Here is a 22,669-nt window from a genome sequence, read left to right as displayed (position 1 = left end):
TTGCTGTGCCTAAAGTGAATGGAGAAAGGTGAATATGTACAAGCGGGATGAATGACTTCTATGGCAATTCAGTGACTTCACAGTTTACCCTTGGAGCAGGCCAATTACAATAGGTGTACACTGTATACACTGTATACATTGTATACACTGCGGAAACCTTCGTGGGGTCACAGGGCGTTCAGTATGAAATAAATCAATAATTCCCACAGTATACAGGATAGCTTTCTTTTTCATTTCTTTGGAGGTGCTCTGGTGCATCTGGAGGTTGGACATGTCTGCTTGTTCATGAACCCCAGCTGTATGATATGTTGACTTTCTATCTTTAGAGTAAGACAGCATCCTTCATTTTCACCTTTTTACCACATTGAAAGGTTGCACTCTATGTAGAGTATTATTTACTGAATACTATTATCATTATTTTATACAAAATGTTTTACGTCATACTGCTCTTGGAGTATGAATTACATTTAAAAAAAAAATTAAATAACCTAAATGTGACCATGTAAAATTATAAAATGCAACATTGCATTCTCCTATCAAGGGAGTCAACTCGTGCCACAACAACAACAACAAAAACAACAACCACACAGTCAGACTCAATCAGTCCCCTCTAACCCACCCTCCATAACAATGCCATTGATTACCGTCCCGCCCCCGGTTAGGATGAGTACGACAGTGATGACAGGACACAATGTTAACTATTAACCAGAGAAGCTGGTGGCCTGGTGGCAGAGCTTCCTCTAGCAGTGACTGATGGATGCTGGTGCCTGGGCTGCACAGTGCGTCTCCGCCCATCCTCTCCTCACTCGGTTGCTCTCCTGAAGACAAATTGAGGAACCCCTGTTAGAACCCCCCCCCAAAAAAACATTACCCTCAACGGCGAGTATGACTGTTGCGACGTGTTTGCATGGAAACCTACAGCTATGGACTCATGCATGCACACAAGTCTGCCTGGAATACACTGTGGCATCTGCTTCATAAGAGCTGTGATAGTAATAGTACGCTCGCTGGGTTGTATTACCTCTCAAGCAAGCGGTAGCACTATCCATCTTCGGGTTTTCTTTTGGCGACAGAAATACATCAGGCTTCTACCGGTGCCAAATATCATTGTATTAACAATCGCATTAGTATTCAACCATTCCTCATAACAGGTAGCTCTCCTCAAGACAACCTGTCGTTAGCCTCTGTGAAACAAGCTGACAAAAACATCACTCATCTATATATTATTGCCATGCACCACTCCTGTAAGAACCCCATCCCCCCCCTAAAATAAAGTTCCACCATGTGTGTGCTGTCCAGCCGTGCCGTGAGTGATTACTTTGTGGCTTTGACATTTTGCTGCAGCAGTAATGAGGCTTGTCTTTGGCGGCTGTGACACCACCGGCAGCCTGCATCTCGGCTGTTCAGTTCAATGTTGGGAAGGAGATGTACTGTGGCCAAATCCTGGCACTCTCTCCTGCTAACGATGGCTCACCCATGGCGAAGTAGAGAGAAGAGATTGAAGCCTGAAGACTGCTGTGTGTGTGTGTGTCTGTCTGTGTGTGTTCGTGTGTGTGTCTGTGTTTGTGTGTAGGTGTGTGTGTGTGTTCGTGTGTGTGTCTGTGTTTGTGTGTGTGAGTGTGTGTGTGTGTGTGTGTGTGCATACATTTGTGTGCTTGTGTAGAGAGTGAGAGAAAAAGAGAAAATGTGTGAGTGTATCTGTGTCGGTATGTCCGTATTTATGTGTTTAGTTGTGTTAATCCATGCGTGTATGTGATGTGTATATATGTGTGTGTGTGTGTGTGTGTGTGTGTGTTCACGTGTGTTTAGGTGTGTGTGTATGTGTGTGCATGCATTTGTGTGCTTGTGTGTTTATTTGAGAGAGTGAGAGAAAAAGAGAAAATGTGTGAGTGTATCTGTGTCGGTATGTCCGTATTTATGTGTTTAGTCGTGTTAATCCATGCGTGTCTGTGATATATACAGTATGTGTGTATATATATATATATGTGTGTGTGTGTGTGTGTGTGTGTGTGTGTGTGTGTGTGTGTGTGTGTGTGTGTGTGTGTGTGTGTGTGTGTGTTCGTGTGTGTGTCTGTGTTTGTGTGTGTGGTGTGTGTGCGTGTGTGTGTGTGTGTGTGTGTGTGTGTGTGTGTGTGTGTGTGTGTGTGTGTGTGTGTGTGTGTGTGTGTGTGTGTGCGTGCGTGTGTGTGTGCGTGCGTGTGTGCGTGCGTGCGTGCGAGTTTGTCATTGCCAAGATGGAATCAGAGTCTGTGAGAAGAGCCTGGACTGGGCCATAAAGAGGAGTCGTATGAAACGAGTGGGCTGAACGCACTCAGCTCGTACACCGTACCCTCTGTTCAGCAGGGTGAGGATTTGCATGCGCTTACCAACCTCAACGCCGGCAATGTATTCTGCATCTAAATTAACCATCAGAAATCAAGCATCTCACATATGAGCCGCATGAAATGTATGCAAAACGTAGCTGCTACAAGTAGGAGCAGCAGCATCGATCGTCTACCAGAGCTGTTTTCTTTCCCGTGCCAGTTGGATGTTGGTGGCTGTTGAATTAGGACCATTTAGTCAAGAACATGTAGGAACCTGTAGGGAGCAGCCAGCTAGTTGTTATCTGGATATATCGGACTGATTTAGTGATGATGATGAGTTAAACTTGATGTTTAAATCTTTGCCATGTTTGAGATTTCTGCAGTGTTTCACTTTTCATGTGGTGGGTTTTGTATGCTTTTATTATCATACTTTATATATATATTATATATATATATATATATATATATATATATATATATATATATATATATATATATATATATATATATATATATATATATATATATATATATATATATATATATATATATATACCCGAGGTGTAGTCAAAACGGTTATAATATCAGTAAACTGCTATTCTATTCTATTATATTCTAGTCTAGTCTAGTCTAGTCTTTTTAGACAAACTGCATCCCTCAATGCTACACTGTGTGAGATCTTCGATCACAGATTATTTTTGAATTCTTTTGAATTTTGCTCCAAAACATCTATCTTAACGTGGACACACTGACTCATAGTCTACTGTGAGCAAGTTTCATTGAGCAGTGTAGCAGCGGTGCAGTGATATGCCATACTAAAGTTACACAGCAACACCCCCCTTTTTTACCAATCAGATAAGCTCAAAGGGAATTTTGTTGGAATGAGTTTGACTTTAGGATGGAATATCTCTGCACTATTGCTACACTGGTCAATGAAACTCGCTCATGGTAGACTGTAAATGAGTGTGTCCACATTAAGATGTGTTTTGCAGCAACTAAACACACATTGCCCATCCTGGATACACATGTAAAACTGCTCAACAACTCCACCCAATTTTCCAAAATTTGTAAATCCTTAAAGAATTTGGCAACAAAAATAAATCTTCTACTAGTCTAAACCCATTTCAATTACCATTTAAAAATAATTTAACTTGGTGCTTGCTCACACAAAGAAGACAAAAACAACACATCTAATTTCTTTTTTACATTTTTATATATTTCTTTAAATAAATTAAAATGAAAATGTATATCTATATCAAAAACAAGTACGTATATACAAGGAAGTGTTCGAGGTATTACTCAAATGTGGTGAAACACAAACATGTCAATACTGCAGAGAATATACACAGTACTTTGTATATTATGAGTATTTGCAGGGGTGGAAATAATGTATTTGTTGTAAGGGATAACACAGAGTCTATACACAGTCATTACAAGAGCCATAACTATTATGTGTTACTGTTTTACACTTGAAGGGCAAACCCATTCAGCTGCAAGTCTTCTGGAATGTCAGCCATTGTAACAATATCATCATTAGAATGCTCAGTTCTCAGAATTCTACTCAGAATTACCATACTCCAGAAAGGGTAAAAAGGCTAATATTTGTGTATATATATATAAATGTGCATCTCACATTTCACATTTTCCCATTTCATAGTGTTTCTCGATCTCGCAAGCCATTTTAATTAGATGCTGTTCAATAAAAGCCTGTATACTGCTTCTCCCACTCAAAGGTCATGCAGATTGTCTCAAACTAGTTTCTGATATAATCAGAAGGAGAAGCCCCGAGACAGACTGTGTTGAGAGAGCTTACATCATGTTGCCGAGCATCTAGTCTAAACACTAATCAATGGCTTAGTGACAGGCAGGAACTTGGTGTTGTTACTGACACCAGGGACGTGCACAGGACTTTAGAGGGGCAGGTGCTCAAAAGCTGCAAAGGGCACTATACTTGTGTGTGTTTTAACCGAGCGCGCGCAGCTTGCGAGCCCGATTTTTAAGGGCCCTTTTCGGGCGGGGGGGCCCCCTTTCTATGCTTTTTGGGGGGTTTTGGTGGTCAAATATTGAATATTGAACTATAATAATCAGTGCAGGAGCTCACTTATCCTTGAAAGACACTTTTATCACTGACTTAAAAGGCCCATACATCTCCATAAATGTTCAGGGGGGAGGGAATAAGTTCTTACCCTACAGACCCCAAGAAGTGCTGTATATTCTGTATTGTTTAATATAAATGCATTTTTTATTCCAATCCCGATTTGTATTTGAGATTCCCAAATCCCATCGGATTTGACTTCTTCGTGTCCCTCAATGAGTGTAATACCAGCATTCAACTGTATGCACCACAGCGGTTTCTATCATCATCATCATCACCACCCACGCTATGCATAAAATATAGGTCCGCGGAGAGGCACGCTGAGGAGGCCGTGCAAACTTCAATGGAATATGGGGCATCTCTCTCTCTTTACCTAATATTTTGATTCTATCCTGACATTTTTCAGTTGGAAGGGCAGTCTATATGCGTAACGGCAAAAAAGGGCACCTTTTTTATGAGGCTCAAAAAGGCAGGTGCTCAAGCACCCCTTGAGCTCTATGTGTGCACGTGCCTGATCACATATCACATATCACTAACTACATATCACATATCACTATCACATATCACTATCACATATCACTATCACATATCACTAACTACATATCACACTATCACATATCACTAACATATCACATATCTCTATCACAAGTAACTACATATCACATATCACTATTACATATCACTAACTACATATCACAGCCTGTAAAATTAATGTTCAATCAGTTTAACTCATTCCCCGCCAACGACGAGTATACTCGTTATTGGCCGGCAATCGAATAACGCCAACAACGAGTATACTCGTTATTTGATCGTTATTTCTTTTATTCGCTATTTCCATTCATAAATCATCCAGGAAGGCTGTGTAACCATATGGAATGACTCTGAGATCGCAAAAGTACAATACCGCCGCCTGGTGGTATGTGGCCGATGTTGCACTCCCTTTGTGACTCTGTGTATGTGTGTATGTGTGTATCATTGAAATTCATCCGGGCGGAGTTTTCGAGTAGCCTGGACCGAGGGGTCTACCGTCTACCCGATCGCATTTAATCGCTTTCGGGACGCCCGATTCATTATGCTGTGGGGGGTTATGTCGTGGCCCAAATGGACATACGATCTAGCAGATGGCAATCAAATAATTGGAATATTCTTTTTGGAATCTCACCGGCCATAGGTAAGAGCGATTTAACGTCAATTTCAGCTTAGTTGTGCATTGTTTTCATAGCCATCGCCCTGATCAGCGTATGCTGTTGTACTAACGAATGCCGTTATTGACAATCAATTAATCAGAAACGACCCCCCCCCCTTTCATGCATGCATGATGGAACATAATATACCGATCATATGCATTCGATTTTTTCATTGTAGCGTGTATAGGGACGAAATGCCAATGGATTAAGTAGAATATGCGTCGCGGCTAGGGATGGGTACCGAATTGGGTACTTTTAAAGGTACTGTACCTACCGAAACACGTCGGTACTACCGTGTATCGATTCACATGAGATCCAACGGTGCAAATTTTCGGTGAAATGCAAAAAAAAAATAAAAAAAATCCGATGATGTCACGTTTTGTTTACCGCAAAACGAAACCGCACGTTAACACAATGGCGGCCATTCACTGGGAAATAACTGGGAAATTCTTTTTGGAATCCAACCGGCCACAGGTAAGAGCGATTTGACGTCAATTTCAGCCTGATTGTGCAAGGATTTCATAGCCATCCCCCTGATCAGCGAATGCCGTTATTGGTAATCAGAAACGACTTCCCCCGCCCCCCCCCCCCCCCCTTTCATGCATTCATGGTGGAACATGATACCGATCATATGCATTTTGATTTTTAACTCTAGCTTGTGTAGGGCCGAAACGCCAATCGATTTAACGTTATTAGCTTAGTGCCTTATAACTAGCTTTGCAGGAATGATCCCAGACCATTCCCATATAACGCTCATATTCATTACGGTATCAAACGGGAACGTATTGATGACATTTTTTTTTTCTTTATGGCATATTGAACGGAAGGTTCATACTGTCAATTGACAATGACAATGGATACATAGCTATAATATAAAATATAGATTTAGCTCTACAAACAACGTGACACACAGTGAAAAGTTGTAATGAAAAGTTGGCGTACTAATCTAATGGCCGGGAATGTGTTAATGTCAATGGCAATACATGTTTTCAAACTCTCTTTGGGTGTTTGCAATTCATGGGGACTGGGGAGTATATGTCTCTGATATCTTGGTACAGTGGGCAGGTTGTTAGAAAGTGTAGCTCAGTTTCCACATCTGCTCTGTCTGACATGGCTGTTAGCCTAGCCACAGAGCGTCTTTAGAGGAGAGGCTCCGATTGAATCCGGGACACAGACATGCAGCCAATGGGACACTGGCTCTGTTCATGGTCACGAATGGATTCCAGCTTCATTTATTTACTATACAGATGACAAACGTGTTGCTTCTGTTTTTCTTTTTTACATACTTGCGCCACACGGAACAACTGATCACTACAGCCCAGCATCATATTACTGTAGCCAGTCTCTTGAAACACCACTATGTCCAAACTTCCACTCCTCTAGAAACTTTCTTTTGTTATGTGCTCGCGCTGCCGCGTGGGTTTTCTTTTTAGCAGTCGGCTTAGTCCTTCCATAGTTTCACATATTTGTAACCCGTTTAACGTTATTAAGCTAACGTTAGCTAATCGTCGGACATAACGTTAGCTCCCTATGCTCAGGACAGAAGAGTATAGCGGATGTGACGTCGGTAGACCAAAACACACCGCAGAGCGGGTCTTCTCCAAAGCGGGGGACACAGTGAGTGTGGAGCGAAAAGAACTGCTATCAGCAGCAGAGTAGTTCATTGCTGCTAGATTGTTTGTTTGTTTAGATGTGTATTTGACAATTTTCTTATCAGCAGAATAGTTAATTGCTGCTAGAGTGGTTTGTTTACCCTTGTTTTATACTTGTTATTTTGTAAAATACAATACCTTTATTTATTTTGTATTGAAATATATAGATGAGTACCTTTTTATTTAATTGGTAAAACATATTTTTTTAAATAAACATAACATTTATTTAAAGATATGTGTGTGACTGTGTATATATATATATTAGTGCTGTCAATCGATTAAAATATTTAACTCAATTAATCGCATGATTGTCCATAGTTAACTTGCGATTAATAGCAAATTAATCGCATTTTTTTTCTACCTTAAATGGATCTTTTTCAAGTTCCAAGTTTTAATACTCTTAACACACACACACACACACACTTCAGAAACAAACATAGTATCAATGAGAGCATCAATAATACACCTGAGTGAAGTCTAGTAAAAAAAGTTACTGCTAGAATACTGACATTCAGGCTCATTGAAACACATCACAAATACATCACTACTGTTGTCACGTCAGGGACCCACCAGAATAAGGTCTGCGGCCCGTTTAGGGTTTCCGACCCACAGCTTAGGAAACCAGGCAGTGTGTGGCACGGACCAGAGTATCATGGTATTATGAAGGCAATTCATGGCATCGTTCCATAGCTTCTAATATGATCCATTTACCTGCATCATCTGCTGATCAATACTGAACATCATCACAGAGAGCCGCCTCAACCTGTAAACGGTGGTTAAATGCTGTGAGGGTGATAAGCAACGATTCCTTCTTTTCTCAGTCAGCACTGCGTCCACCTGCTGTTTTACCCCCTCTAGCTTCCAGAATAGCAGTGCTATAGTATCAATCCCCAGCCCCTCCTCCCCCCCTGCATAATGGTCCGCTCCGCCCCCCAGCAGCCTCGCTGGTTGCTGATGGACTGTCACTTTCGCCAGGGGAGTGCAAAGAGAGTGACGTGTCTCTCTCGCCTAAGTGTATGGGAGCCATGCTGGGGCCACACTAGGGGGTTTTAAGACATTATGTTCCCCCAGAGCCCAGCAGCCCAGGCACGCTATTACCCGCTATTACAGACCGAATCTGCCTCTGATCTCAAACCTGATGAGTGTTGGAAACCCAAAGAGACTTGTTTTGTCGCCATGCGATTCTTTCATGCTTCAAATGGGGCCTTTTCATATGTATGAGTCAGAACAGAGCTTCCCGTTTGAAAATCAAAAGAGTCTGTCTCGTTCCAGGGCCCTCCGATTCCCTCGCCTTGTGTTGTAATACAGTGTTCCCGAATGATCGCTGCATGAATTAGTTTGTGGCAAAGCAGTCAGTGATAATGGAAATTGGGTTCGGTAATTGCGTTTGTGGCTTTGGAGATTATGCTTTGACATGGCCAGGTGAATTGAATTGAATTGAATTGAGGGCGGAGGTGAATTAGAGCACTGACAAGCACTGCTCTGAATTAAATTTGCATTGAATTTTGATTTCTCATTTCAGTGATGTATCTTCAAGGCAGAGTTCGAATTTTCATTGTGGAATTCTACAATTTGAAGTAGTACATTTCTTTTTGACCATAGAATACTGTATAAAACATGCGATAACCCACACTTAAAAGTAATCATGTCATTCATTTGTGAATAAGTCCTCGTATAGTAGATCCCAGTTGGTCATTGCTTTCATTCCTGGAGTTATATTTATCCTCAAATCCAACGTTTTAAAAGAGCTTAGCTTCCAGCTTTGAAGAAACGAGAGATTCTGTCACGCTCGCTGCCATCAATCAAGACCACATAGGGTCTCTGCTTCCTGCTAACAAGGTTTTAAGTACGGTCTCTACAGCATCAGCGCTGGGCCCCCACCGTGTGGGGATCTGTGCTCGCAGGCTCCCAGACGGCTCCTCTGAGTGACGCGTCCCAGCCCCTCGTTAACCATTTACAGATCAGACACTGCCTTCTTTGGGGAAGACGGACAGCAACAACATCCCGCACCTCCGCAGAACATCCAGGGGCAGAGGGGGCAGGACTCCTGTTGCTACGGAGCCCCGAAACGGAGGCCCGGTGGCAGGATGCTGGGTGTAACCATTAACTAGGTGTTTTACACCGGCGGAGGGCTGACCGCCAAGGTTGACGGATCTGGTGGTCTTCAGGAGGAGGCTGGAGAACCATTAACCCTCTCACCACTGGGGCGCTTCCTCTTTCCCCATAGAGATTCTGACCTTTCCATCCCTCCTCCTACCCAACCCGCTCTCTCCATTTATCCGCCTCCGTTTTACGTTTAGCACCGAGGACAGTGGGGTCTCGCCGGAGTCAAAGGTGGGGATGTTGTGAGATTGATATGAGGACAGATCGCCGCCGTCCTGCTTCCTGAGTGTGCGTGGCGAGCCGTGGGAATGTGTAAACTCGTCACTCCAACATTATGTGGAGTAAAAACGTTTTTTTTAGAGTAAAACATTGATAATAATATTTATTATTCATATTTTATTTGAATTGGATGTGTACATTCAAAAGCTATTACAAATCAGGGAGGAGTGCAAAATATTGTCTGAGGAAAGGAGGCGAACACCCCCTCTCCTCTCCCGTCTGAACGAACTACCAAAGTACCGATCAGCATTTCGATCCAAAAATATGTACTAGTAGACTATTAGAAAAGAAATTCAAATGTAAAGATCAGTTGACCTAGTAACGTTATTGAATCACCTACCTTGGCTTTCACAATACACATGTCATCGATGAGCTGATACTGTGCCTCTCTCACCCATCCACACACCATCTGGTTGTAGGCATCCAAACCTTTGTAAGATTTAATGTCTTGACTTGATCTGTGTATGGGCTTGGTGAAAAAACTAGGTAGTTCACTATGTCGGGATAGGCAATAAAAGGCAGAATTGTCGGGTCGTAACTCCAAGATGAAGGAGCCAGCTCGTACGGATATTCACCACCTATTAGTCTGAGTTTATCAGAATATCGCGCCCTTTCCTTCTCTGTAGTTCGAGCAGCTTCCACACGTTTTCCTGTACTTTGGGTTTAGACATGTTCAAATGGTCTTAAATATTTTATTCAGCGTGCAATCTGCGCATCCGTGTTACTGACCAAATCGTGACGTCGGTGCAAACACTCAATTGTAGTATGTATCTAAAATCTATTTACAAAAACAATTATCATTGCCCCCCCCCCCCCCCCCACATATAATTTAAGTTTGTACTCATTTAACATTATGCTGACAAAATACAACATTCTAAAACACAAACATCCTGTTACCTTCGGATGTAATCATCTAGTATACATTATGTAATGAAATGAAACATTTGAGAAAGAAACAGAGAAACAGAAACAAAAATGATAAGACCTTGTGACCAACTTTAAAATATCTGCACACCAGATACTAGCACTATATATTGAATTAAACCCCTATTTGTTGACTGTCGATAGCCCTTTCAGGTGACAAAATCCGTTTAGCGGTTCTCGAGTTACATGCCGATATGTGAGGCGTGCGCCGAAGTACACGGCAGACTTTTAATTTTTTCAAATACCACTCCAGACTCTCGAGCCTCTACCTCTGTCAATCATTTGGCGATCTTGAAAATTATTGGACACGGTTGTAACTTGTAACCAATGAGTAGGGCTTTCCAATGGTGGGAATGAGCGAATCAGGGATCTAGGTGAAAAGTCACGAACAGGAAGATAATTCTCCGTCGAATGCATTGAAGTCTATGAGAAAATTGTTTTCTGAGCTCTCTCATGAAATTTGGACATGTACTAAACAAGACTTCAGGCTATGGACCCAGGGTGTCTTTTCAGCCAAACCAATTTTTTTGGAAATACTACTTCTGGACTACTACAGTATAACTACTACAGAAACAAGTTTTTCTACAACTCAAGTTCAGACCTACTGTATGTTACTCTATTTAATTAGCACTAAAGGTGCATTTTCTTTATTGTATCAGAAACTTCAGAATGCCATCTTTCAAAAGAAATCAGGCTCATGCATGTGCCTATATAAGTATAAAGTATAGTGTTTTGGTTTGCAAAAAAAGTATGCAGTCCTCAAAAACGAAAACTAAAATGACCACTTTTGGGGGAGCCTGTTTTAAATATCCAGGGAACATATCTCTGGATTGTTGGGGGGGGGGGGGGTTTGCACAGTGGTCATGTGGCAAATGCACTCCATCAGCGATGGGATCTTACCTATCCTGTCCCACTATCACTTTATTAAGGCCATGCTGTATTGTTCCCAATCATATAGCCCACTCAGCATACACTTCAATTACGTGGGTCTTCCTGAGTTAAACCATCATTGAAGTATTCTCTCCATTCCCCCGTGCAGAAGAGAAGTTAAAAGGGTTGACAGATTCAGCTGGTGCCTCCATCATTAAATACTACCCCCCCCCCTCTTCATACAAAATCAGCAGACCTCCATGATGGCTCTGTCCTGCCCCGTAATGGCCGCTCCTGGACCAAATGGACTGAAGAGCTTTCATGTCTTCTGAACAGCACACTCCTCTCATTATTGCCTATAGTAGCCCCACATCAAACACCCTCATTATATTCAACAAGGGGGGGATCGTGTGAGACGTGTGAGACGAGCGGGGGGCTACAAAGTGACGATGAGTTCAAATAGTGATATGCTACGCGAGCAAAACGCGGGCCACATGGGAAAAGGCTGTACAGATGAAGATTTTTTTTCTTCTTCTCTCCAGACATGAAAAATAATGCTTTGTGTCACAATTTTATTTCCCCCCCACTGTTATTTACATAGGATTTTACTAGAAATGATGTGGGAAATGGGGGCCTTTAAAGTTTTAACATGAGAATCCAGGATGATTTGTAACCAGCTGCAGGCGCTCACATTATGCATTGGTGAGTCTTCACACACTATTAAATCCCATATATTTAGTGGTGTGTATGAGTGTGTGTGTGTGTGTGTGTGTGTGTGTGTGTGTGTGTGTGTGTGTGTGTGTGTGTGTGTGTGTGTGTGTGTGTGTGTGTGTGTGTGTGTGTGTGTGTGTGTGTGTGTGTGTGTGCGCATGTGTGTGTGTACGCATGTGTGTGTGTGTGTGTGTGTGTGTGTGTGTGTGTGTGTGTGTGTGTGTGTGTGTGTGTGTGTGTGTGTGTATTCTATGTGTCTAAGTTATTACAGTGTTGGTACTTACATTATCATATCGTCATGTTCTGATTTTAGGTTTTGGTTTATCTGTGAAGAGAGAGACCACATTGTACCAGACTGTCAGGTGGTGTGTCAGGTGGCATGTACCACATGATGTACCACATGATGTACCACATGCCACCTGGCAGTCCAGTCCAGTAAGCTTCAGACCATGCTGTGTTCCTGAATAAATATAATGAATGACTTGTAACACTGCTATGTAATCATCAAACAGAACTGAGCCAAAATACTGTGATATCATCATCATCATCATCATCATCATCATCATCATCATCATCATCATCATCATCATCATCATCATCATCACCAGCTCTCCCCTGAATCATGGCTATTTATAGTTCCTAAGCATTGTACACCATCTACATAAAAGTCTCTATTTATAGGTCCATGTAATAGTAGATGACACCAATATGACAAGGCCTGACCAGGGGGTTAAGCTAACACACAATATAGCTGTAAAACTCATTAACATGCAAATGGAGGCAACAACTCAATAGCCTGTTGTCATACCTACACTGAAAAGCCCAAATAAGTTGCAGTGAAAAATCACAAGGGCCATACTTGATAAGACATACTCTTGTTACCATGGCAACGTCCGTGGCTCAAGCTTAGAACGTGGCGTTCTGGATAATCGTTGTCATTGTGATACATGGGGTTTGCAATGAGACCCCGTGCCTTGCTGTATTAGGAGAGTAATGTGCTTGCGATTGATGGGATCTTTCTTCATTCACAGAGCAGATCAATAATTGGGAATGGAAATATGGATTGTATGGTCTATATACACAGAAGAGCTCCTATAGCCCTCGTTCCTGTCTGGGGGAATGATGTGTTCTGTGAATTGCATGTTGTACAGATATGAGTTGTGTTGCAATAAGTCCACAGCATGGTGCCACTTTTCACAAATCATCACCTCCATAAATCCTTTAATGATTATATATAGCTGGCATGTCTGGCAAAAGACACATCATATTTCTCATCAGTCCCCTGCAGAGACCTTGTATCTCCACTTTTACCCTTTTTCTTTTTCTTTTTCCTCCTCTTTTATTTTTGTGCTGACATTGACATATACATTCCAGTGTGTAAAGAGTGTTTCACGTCCTCTGGGACCAAATCGTATAATTGAAAATACAAAGTGTATTTAGAATTTGAAAAAAAAAATACATCAGTTCCCTGAAAAGCCTTTTTGGAGAGATAGTTAGTTCCTTCAGAGGGCTTTCAATTATGGCAAAAGCACACAGATATATAAATTATATATATGTACGTGCTTCACAGTAATGTCTATAAAAAGACGATCAGCGCATTTTAGCTATAGGCTACAGCCCACTGCCATAGAATCTTTGCTCTTTACTGCTGGCAGGACAAAATTACAAATAATCACATCAACAGCGGATTCCTGCACGTACAGTAGAAGCCGGGCCGCATTGTTATGCTTTGCATGTGCTCGTCATTATTGAGCCTTTCACCTGCAATTTATTACATTTCACCCACTTAATGTGAATAATTAGCACTTGAGGTAATATATTGGTACGGGCTGTGCACCAGCTGACCTCCGTGGTGATGTTTTGTTGTTTTAACCTCCTCCGTGTAAACTCTTTGCTGACAGCAAAGTGAGACAACAACCACCAGACTTAAACCCAGCTAGGTTTTCTGATGTAGAATGATTGCATACTTATTCGTAGTCAGGCCTTTATCATGCTTTTATTTTGATCGTGGCCTGTCATCGGGGGGTGCTTTGAGAGAGAGGGACAGACTGACCCTGGTTGGTTTTCTGACGTAGAAAGATTTCATACTTCCGGGAGGTTAGGCCTTGATGATGCTTTTATTAACTTTTTTTTAACCTGTTTCTACTGACATCAACAAGCACTTTTCTGCTCTGCTCCAACTTGGTCGAATCATGCAGGGAGCTGAATTAGAAGCACTACAGCAGTCTGTTCCTTTCTACGTCTTCTGCTCAAATAAGCCCTTCTTTCCCTTGTTCCTTTACAGCATCATAGGATACAGCTATACCCATAATTCTATTCAAGAGATTAAAAAAATCTTCATAGAAACAGAGTGAGGAAACCAACACCCACCTAGAGACTCTGCTTTTTGAAACACCCACCAGACTATAGGATTTGAATATTAGATTGGGATTATTTAACTCTCATGATTAATTAGTCACAGTTCTCATGATAACTTCTCATTAAATGTGCACCATTCATTGCATATTCCTGGTGCCCCCTGCTGTCCAAAACCACAAACAGTTCTTCCTGTCTTTAGTTGTTGTTTGCAGGTATGCTGTTGGTCCATCCAATGTAACTGGCTTAATGATGCCCTCTTAAGAATGGAATATTTTGTATGACATGACCTATTGGATCTACAGATCTAGAGAGAGATAGAAAGAGAGAGAGAGAGAGAGAGAGAGAGAGAGAGAGAGAGAGAGAGAGAGAGAGAGAGAGAGAGAGAGAGAGAGAGAGAGAGAGAGAGAATGTATTGGAGATAATAACTACCTTGGGGAGTAATTATGATGTGCCAAAAATACAATCTCTCCCTCACTTCCCTTAGATCAGTTTTTGGCATGACCACCGCGGCTACTCCCAGATGTTCGCTTCTTTTGTGCCATAGTCGGTCGACATCATTATTCAATGTCCCCAAACACAAAAAGGGGGGTTTCAAAATGACATCAGCAACACGTTAACGTCGATGTTCGGAGACATACTAATAAGAGAGGTTGCCTCTTTATCTTGTCACCCCCCCCCCCCTTTTTTTTCTCCACCTTGTTTTTTTTTCATCTCCTCCATCATGGCCAGAGTTAAATGAAACTCTAGCTAAAATGACTTCATTGTGCAAAGATGTCAGACATGTGTTATGGTTGCTAAGCAAACAGTGATTAATAATATCTACACACTGAAGGGCTTTGCATGAGCGCGGTAAGCGCCAGCGCAGTACGTCTCACTCGTTACCAATACGAAGACAATGAAGGCCTGCGGCACTGTAATTACCACACAATGAATCTGCCAGTCACTCCTGATACATTTGAACAAGGAGGGACGGCTAGAGATGTCCAATCTAAATTTGTCATGTTTTTTTTTCATGTGAGCTATATAGGACTAGAAGCTGCGCAGCAGCGTATGTTTTCTTTCAAAATCTCTCCAGGCAAAGAAGTATAAATTTTTTTTTATATATAAATATTATATTTCAATGTTGTTGTATCTAAAGTAGCCAAAGGCGGGGATAGTGCACCACGTTTATTAATTTTTATTTATTTAGTAAGCCAAATTAAATATGTATTTAAGTACTTATGTATGTATGTATGTATGTATGTATGTATGTATGTATGTATGTATGTATGTATGTATGTATGTATGTATGTATGTATGTATGTATGTATGTATGTATGTATGTATGTATGTATGTATGTATGTATGTATGTATGTATGTATGTATGTATGTATGTATACCAAACAATCACAGTTGAACTGATAATACACAAGACCAGATGGTGTTTTCTTTAGAACCTGGAGACTTCCCCATCTACACGTGCACGCAGCACACATGCACACACACTTGCACCACCCTCTATTTTGAAGATACAAATGGGATTTGAATGGCAGTGGTGAGGTTTTCGTTTTCCCAATGCTGGACTATGTCGTAACATGGTCAAGTTAGTAGGCTAAATATGTCAAATTGTTTATTACATTAGAAGTAATAAAAAAAGAAAAAGAAAATGGATTGTCCTATTGGCCTGTATTATTACCTTTATGAGCATTCAAATAAATCTACATGGTGTTAGCCATATGGTTTTACCATGCAGCCATTCTTTGTTGTTGGCTAACATCAGAGCTGACCAGTCCTACAAGCAAATCAATCTGTCATGATATATATCTGTATATCTGTATGGCCCCCATAAATGTCCAAACCCCCCTCCCACCCACCCACCCACCCACCCCCTCCTAATGTACAGTGTCCTCCCCCTTGTATGTATATATTTTCTGTTAGGATCTCTGTTTAACAGTACTGTATTATTTGCATATCTTGTATGTCACAAATGTAACAGTACTGTATACCTGTATGTCATGTATGTCAGAAATGTCATGATATATATCTGTATGTTGCGTATGTCATTATGAATTGTACCCATTCTGCAATCTGTTAATAAAGTTTTCAATCAATCAATCAATGCGCTGGGCCGCCTCCCCCCATAGCCCCCACCCAGGGGATATGTATCTCAGTGGCTTCATTTTCATTTGTTGCACCCAAAGTCGTTTTCACAGTTTACAGAATGGAGTGGCCCCATTGACTTTGCATCAGTTTTGCGGCTAATAGCCGGAGCTGCAGGTATCCATAAGAATAGCATGGATTGTGCTGATCTACATTCAGGAAATACTGAATTTAGGCTACTCTTTAAATGAAGGGGGTGTCAAGTGGGTTTGGTGGTGGCTTAGGGTCAAAAGGCCTCCGGTTACACCACCACAACAGCATACAGTACTCCACCTCCACCATGACCACCACCACAACCTCCTCCACCATGACCACCACCTCCACCAACATGACCACCACCTCCACCACCACCTCCACCATGACCACAACCACCACCATGACCACCATGACCACCACCTCCACCAACATGACCACCACCTCCACCTCCACCACCACCATGACCACCACCACCACCATGACCACCACCTCCACCTCCACCACCACCATGACCACCACCTCCACCATGACCACCACCTCCACCATGACCACCACCACCACCATGACCACCACCTCCACCATGACCACCACCTCCACCATGACCACCACCTCCACCACCACCAACATGACCACCACCTCCACCACCACCACCATGACCACCACCTCCACCACCACCAACATGACCACCACCATGACCACCACCTTCACCATGACCACCACCTCCACCACCACCAACATGACCACCACCTCCACCACCTCCACCATGACCACCACCTCCACCACATCCACCATGACCACCACCTCCACCACCACCACCATGACCACCACCTCCACCATGACCACCACCTCCACCATGACCACCACCTCCACCACCACCAACATGACCACCACCTCCACCATGACCACCACCACCATGACCACAACCTCCACCACCACCACCATGACCACCACCTCCACCATGACCACCAACATGACCACCACCACCACCACCAACATGACCACCATGACCACCATGACTACCACCACCACCATGACCACCACCTCCACCACCACCACCACCATGACCACCACCACCACCTCCACCATGACCACCACCACCACCAACATGACCACCACCTCCACCATGACCACCACCACCACCAACATGACCACCACCTCCACCACCACCTCCACCTCCACCACCAACATGACCATGACCACCTCCACCACCTCCACCATGACCACCACCACCAACATGACCACCACCTCCACCATGACCACCTCCACCATGACCACCACCACCACCTCCACCATGACCACCACCACCACCTCCACCATGACCACCACCACCACCACCAACATGACCACCTCCACCATGACCACCTCCAACATGACCTCCACCTCCACCACCACCATCATGACCACCACCTCCACCACCACCAACATGACCACCACCTCCACCATGACCACCAGTGCACCACCACCACCACCAACATGACCACCTCCACCATGACCACCACCACCACCTCCACCACCTCCACCATGACCACCACCACCACCACCAACATGACCACCTCCACCATGACCACAACCTCCACCACTACCACCATGACCACCACCACCAACATGACCACAACCTCCACCACCACCACCATGACCACCACCACCACCATGACCACCATGACCACCACCACCACCATGACCACCACCACCATGACCACCATGACCACCACCACCACCATGACCACCACCACCACCATGACCACCACCACCAACATGACCACCACCACCACGACCACCACCTCCATCTCCACCACGACCACCATGACCACCACCTCCACCAACATGACCACCACCTCCACCACCTCCACCATGACCACCACCACCACCATGACCACCACCACCACCAACATGACCTCCACCACCACCAACATGACCTCCACCACCACCACCACCAACATGACCACCACCTCCACCATGACCACCACCACCAACATGACCACCACCTCCACCATGACCACCATGACCACCACCTCCACCAACATGACCACCACCTCCACCTCCACCACCACCATGACCACCACCTCCACCATGACCACCACCTCCACCACCACCTCCACCATGACCACCACCTCCACCATGACCACCACCACCACCATGACCACCACCTCCACCATGACCACCTCCACCACCTCCACCAACATGACCACCACCATGACCACCACCACCACCATGACCACCACCACCACCATGACCACCACCTCCACCACCACCAACATGACCACCACCATGACCACCACCTCCACCATGACCACCACCTCCACCACCACCAACATGACCACCACCTCCACCACCTCCACCATGACCACCACCTCCATCACCTCCACCATGACCACCACCTCCACCACCACCAACATGACCACCACCTCCACCATGACCACAACCTCCACCACCACCACCATGACCACCACCACCACCATGACCACCATGACCACCATGACCACCACCACCACCATGACCACCACCACCAACATGACCACCACCACCAACATGACCACCACCTCCACCACCACCAACATGACCACCACCACCAACATGACCACCACCTCCACCATGACCACCACCACCAACATGACCACCACCACCACCATGACCACCACCTCCACCACCACCAACATGACCACCACCACCACCACCACCACCACCACCAACATGACCACCACCACCACCACCACCATGACCACCACCACCATGACCACCACCACCATGACCACCACCACCATGACCACCTCCACCATGACCACCACCACCACCATGACCACCACCACCACCACCACCATGACCACCACCACCAACATGACCACCTCCACCATGACCACCACCACCACCATGACCACCACCACCACCACCACCAACATGACCACCACCACCAACATTACCACCACCACCACCATGACCACCTCCACCATGACCACCATGACCACCACCACCACCATGACCACCACCACCACCACCAACATGACCACCTCCACCATGACCACCACCACCACCATGACCACCACCACCACCATGACCACCACCACCACCACCACCACCAACATGACCACCTCCACCATGACCACCACCACCACCACCACCATGACTACCATGACCACCACCACCACCACCACCACCATGACTACCACAACCACCAACATGACCACCTCCACCATGACCACCACCACCACCATGACTACCATGACCACCACCACCACCACCATGACCACCACCACAACCTCCACCACCACCATGACCACCACCTCCACCATGACCACCACCACAACCTCCACCACCACCACCACCACCATGACCACCACCTCCACCATGACCACCACGACAACCTCCACCACCACCACCACCACCATGACCACCACTTCCACCATGACCACCACCACAACCTCCACCACCACCACCACCACCATGACCACCACCACAACCTCCACCACCACCACCACCACCATGACCACCACCACAACCTCCACCACCACCACCTCCACCATGACCACCACCACAACCTCCACCACCACCACCACCACCATGACCACCACCATGACCACCACCACCATCACAACCTCCACCATGACCACCACAACCTCCACCACCACCATCACAACCTCCACCATGACCACCATGACCACCACCACCACCTCCACCATGACCACCACCTCCACCATGACCACAACCACCACCTCCACCATGACCATCACCACCGCCTCCACCATGACCACAACCACCACCTCCACCATGACCATCACCACCACCTCCACCATGACCACCACCACCACCTCCACCATGACCATCACCACCGCCTCCACCATGACCACAACCACCACCACTACCACAAGGCCTGTAACTTTGTAATAGGGTTTTAATTATTTCTAATTGATTAAACTACTAAACACTACTAAAACTTATATTTAAGTCCCAAAAGTTATTATTAATATAATAATATAATATTTTTTTATTATTCATGTCAGGCTCCAGACAGTCAAGATAGACACATTTCTCCAATATGTCTTCCTACGCTGGTGCCGGGATAACAGCCTACTCCTGAACATTGGTAAAACCAAAGAGATGATCGTGGATTTTAGGAGAATACAGCAGGGGACACACACGCCACTGTGGATAAATGGGGCTATCATAGACAGGGTGAGCAGTTTCGAGTACCTGGGAGTCCACAGAGGACCTGACATGGTCAACACACATAGATTATGAGACAGCTAAGGAAGTTCAGAGTATCAGGGAAGATACTCCACTCCTTCTATTCCGGGGCTGTAGAAAGCATTCTGACTGGAAACATCACTGCCTGGTTTGGAAACAGCACGGCAAAGGACAGGAAGGCACTCCAGAGATTGGTGTGCTCAGCAGAGCGTACTACGGGTATTGCACTACCACCCCTGCAGGACTTATATAACAGGAGGTGCAAATCCAGAGCCTGCAGAATAATGAAAGACCCCCACCACCCCAACAACAGCCTGTTCAAGCTGCTGCGGTCAGGCAAGCGCCTACGGTCACACGTACGCTGCAAGAACAGAGACTCCGGCTCAGCTTCTTCCCCCAGGCCATCAGAACACTGAACACTGACCTCTCCACTCACAAGTACACATGAGCACACTCAGACACACAATCACTTTAAACTAAATGTCACTTTTGTATAGAAAATAGAAAGTCACTTTAAAGGAAGGAGGTACTGTATAGTATAGTTTAGATACATTAAGAGTTCAAATTGTAAATTGTATATTGTTTGTAGTGTACATAGGAACCAGTTTCTCAGGAACTTAGCATGTCTTTTTTTACCATGCATATCTTGTGTCTTACCTATTTAATTTTTTCTATGCCTATTTTATTATTGTATTTTGCACAATCAATGCGGGCATGACCACCCGCATTTCACTGTATGCCCTGGTATGTATGTGACAAATAAACCTCTTGATTCTTGATTCTTGATTCTTTCATTGGATCTACAAGAGGGAAATGTTGTGTGCAGGGTGCACCACACATCTTTCACCACAAGATGGAGCTTTAGCCCTTTTATGAAAATTCTCTCATTTCATCTTTAGAAATAGAAGCACCTGCGCCAACGTCCACACACACACACACTCACACACTCACACACTCACACACACACGCACACACGCACACACGCACAGTGCACACACACACACACACACACACACACACACACACACACACACACACACACACACACACACACACACACACACACACGCACACACACACACACACACACACACACACACACACACACACACACACACACACACACACACACACACACACACACACACACACACACACACAGGGCCGGACTGGGGAAATAATTCATACCGGGAGATATAGCATGAAATATAGCCCCAATCAGGCCACTTTTTAAGCGGGGGTCTGGGGGTCCCCCACCCGGATTTTTTTTGTTACAAAGACTTAATTTCCTGCATTCTGGTGAATTTTTGTGCATGTGAATCACAAACTAATGAGCCAACAATTGCTTAGTACAATGTACTGTTATGAACCTCAAATAAAACTGTTGTGGCACTAGCAATGCTACTCTCTCCACCTTCAAAAAGAAAAAAGCAAGAGCACAACATATTTGTCTATTTACTATTATAATACAGTTAACCACTCTCTCCACCTATTCAAACAGAGCAAGAGCACAATACCATATTCACTTTACTGATGCACTACCCATCAACAGTTAAAATAGCCCTTTACACAAACATTAAATAACAGACCTTTCATTACAATACTATAATAACAGTAGCCACTGCCAGAATAGTGACACATGTATCGCGTGTGGTGAGCACACGCATGCATGCACAACAAAGACAGAAGATTGCATTGTCTCAATCATTTTAACTATAAAATGAGCTCAAAGTATGAACTCACTGACTGAAATGTCCAACAAAAAGCATAAATTGTCAAATAATATTGATCACATTAACTAGACTAGATGTTTTTGAGGAAATTAGAAAGGGAACAACAACTTAACCCTTGTGTCTGATCAGATTCTTATTTTTTTGATAACTTTGCAGTGA

General features: G+C 44.3%; 1 protein-coding gene across 1 annotated transcript in view; it reads right to left on the bottom strand.

The window, feature by feature from the left end:
- Nucleotides 1–9,198: 9,198 nt before the first annotated feature.
- LOC311231599 (uncharacterized protein) overlaps nucleotides 9,199–22,669 on the bottom strand; it is a gene marked incomplete at both ends in the record, with an annotated part of 40,221 nt that continues 26,750 nt past the window's right edge. Inside the window, one exon of the mRNA XM_084318227.1 lies at nucleotides 9,199–9,391. Coding sequence (XP_084174353.1) covers nucleotides 9,199–9,391 — 193 coding nt within the window. The remainder of the gene's footprint in view (nucleotides 9,392–22,669) is intronic.

This window comes from Notolepis coatsorum (assembly GCF_963971535.1).
Source record: "Notolepis coatsorum genome assembly, chromosome: 7".
Taxonomy (NCBI): Eukaryota; Metazoa; Chordata; class Actinopteri; order Aulopiformes; family Paralepididae; genus Notolepis; species Notolepis coatsorum.
The sequence above is the reverse complement of the archived record's forward strand: the minus strand, read 5'-3'. Positions and strand labels throughout refer to the sequence as shown.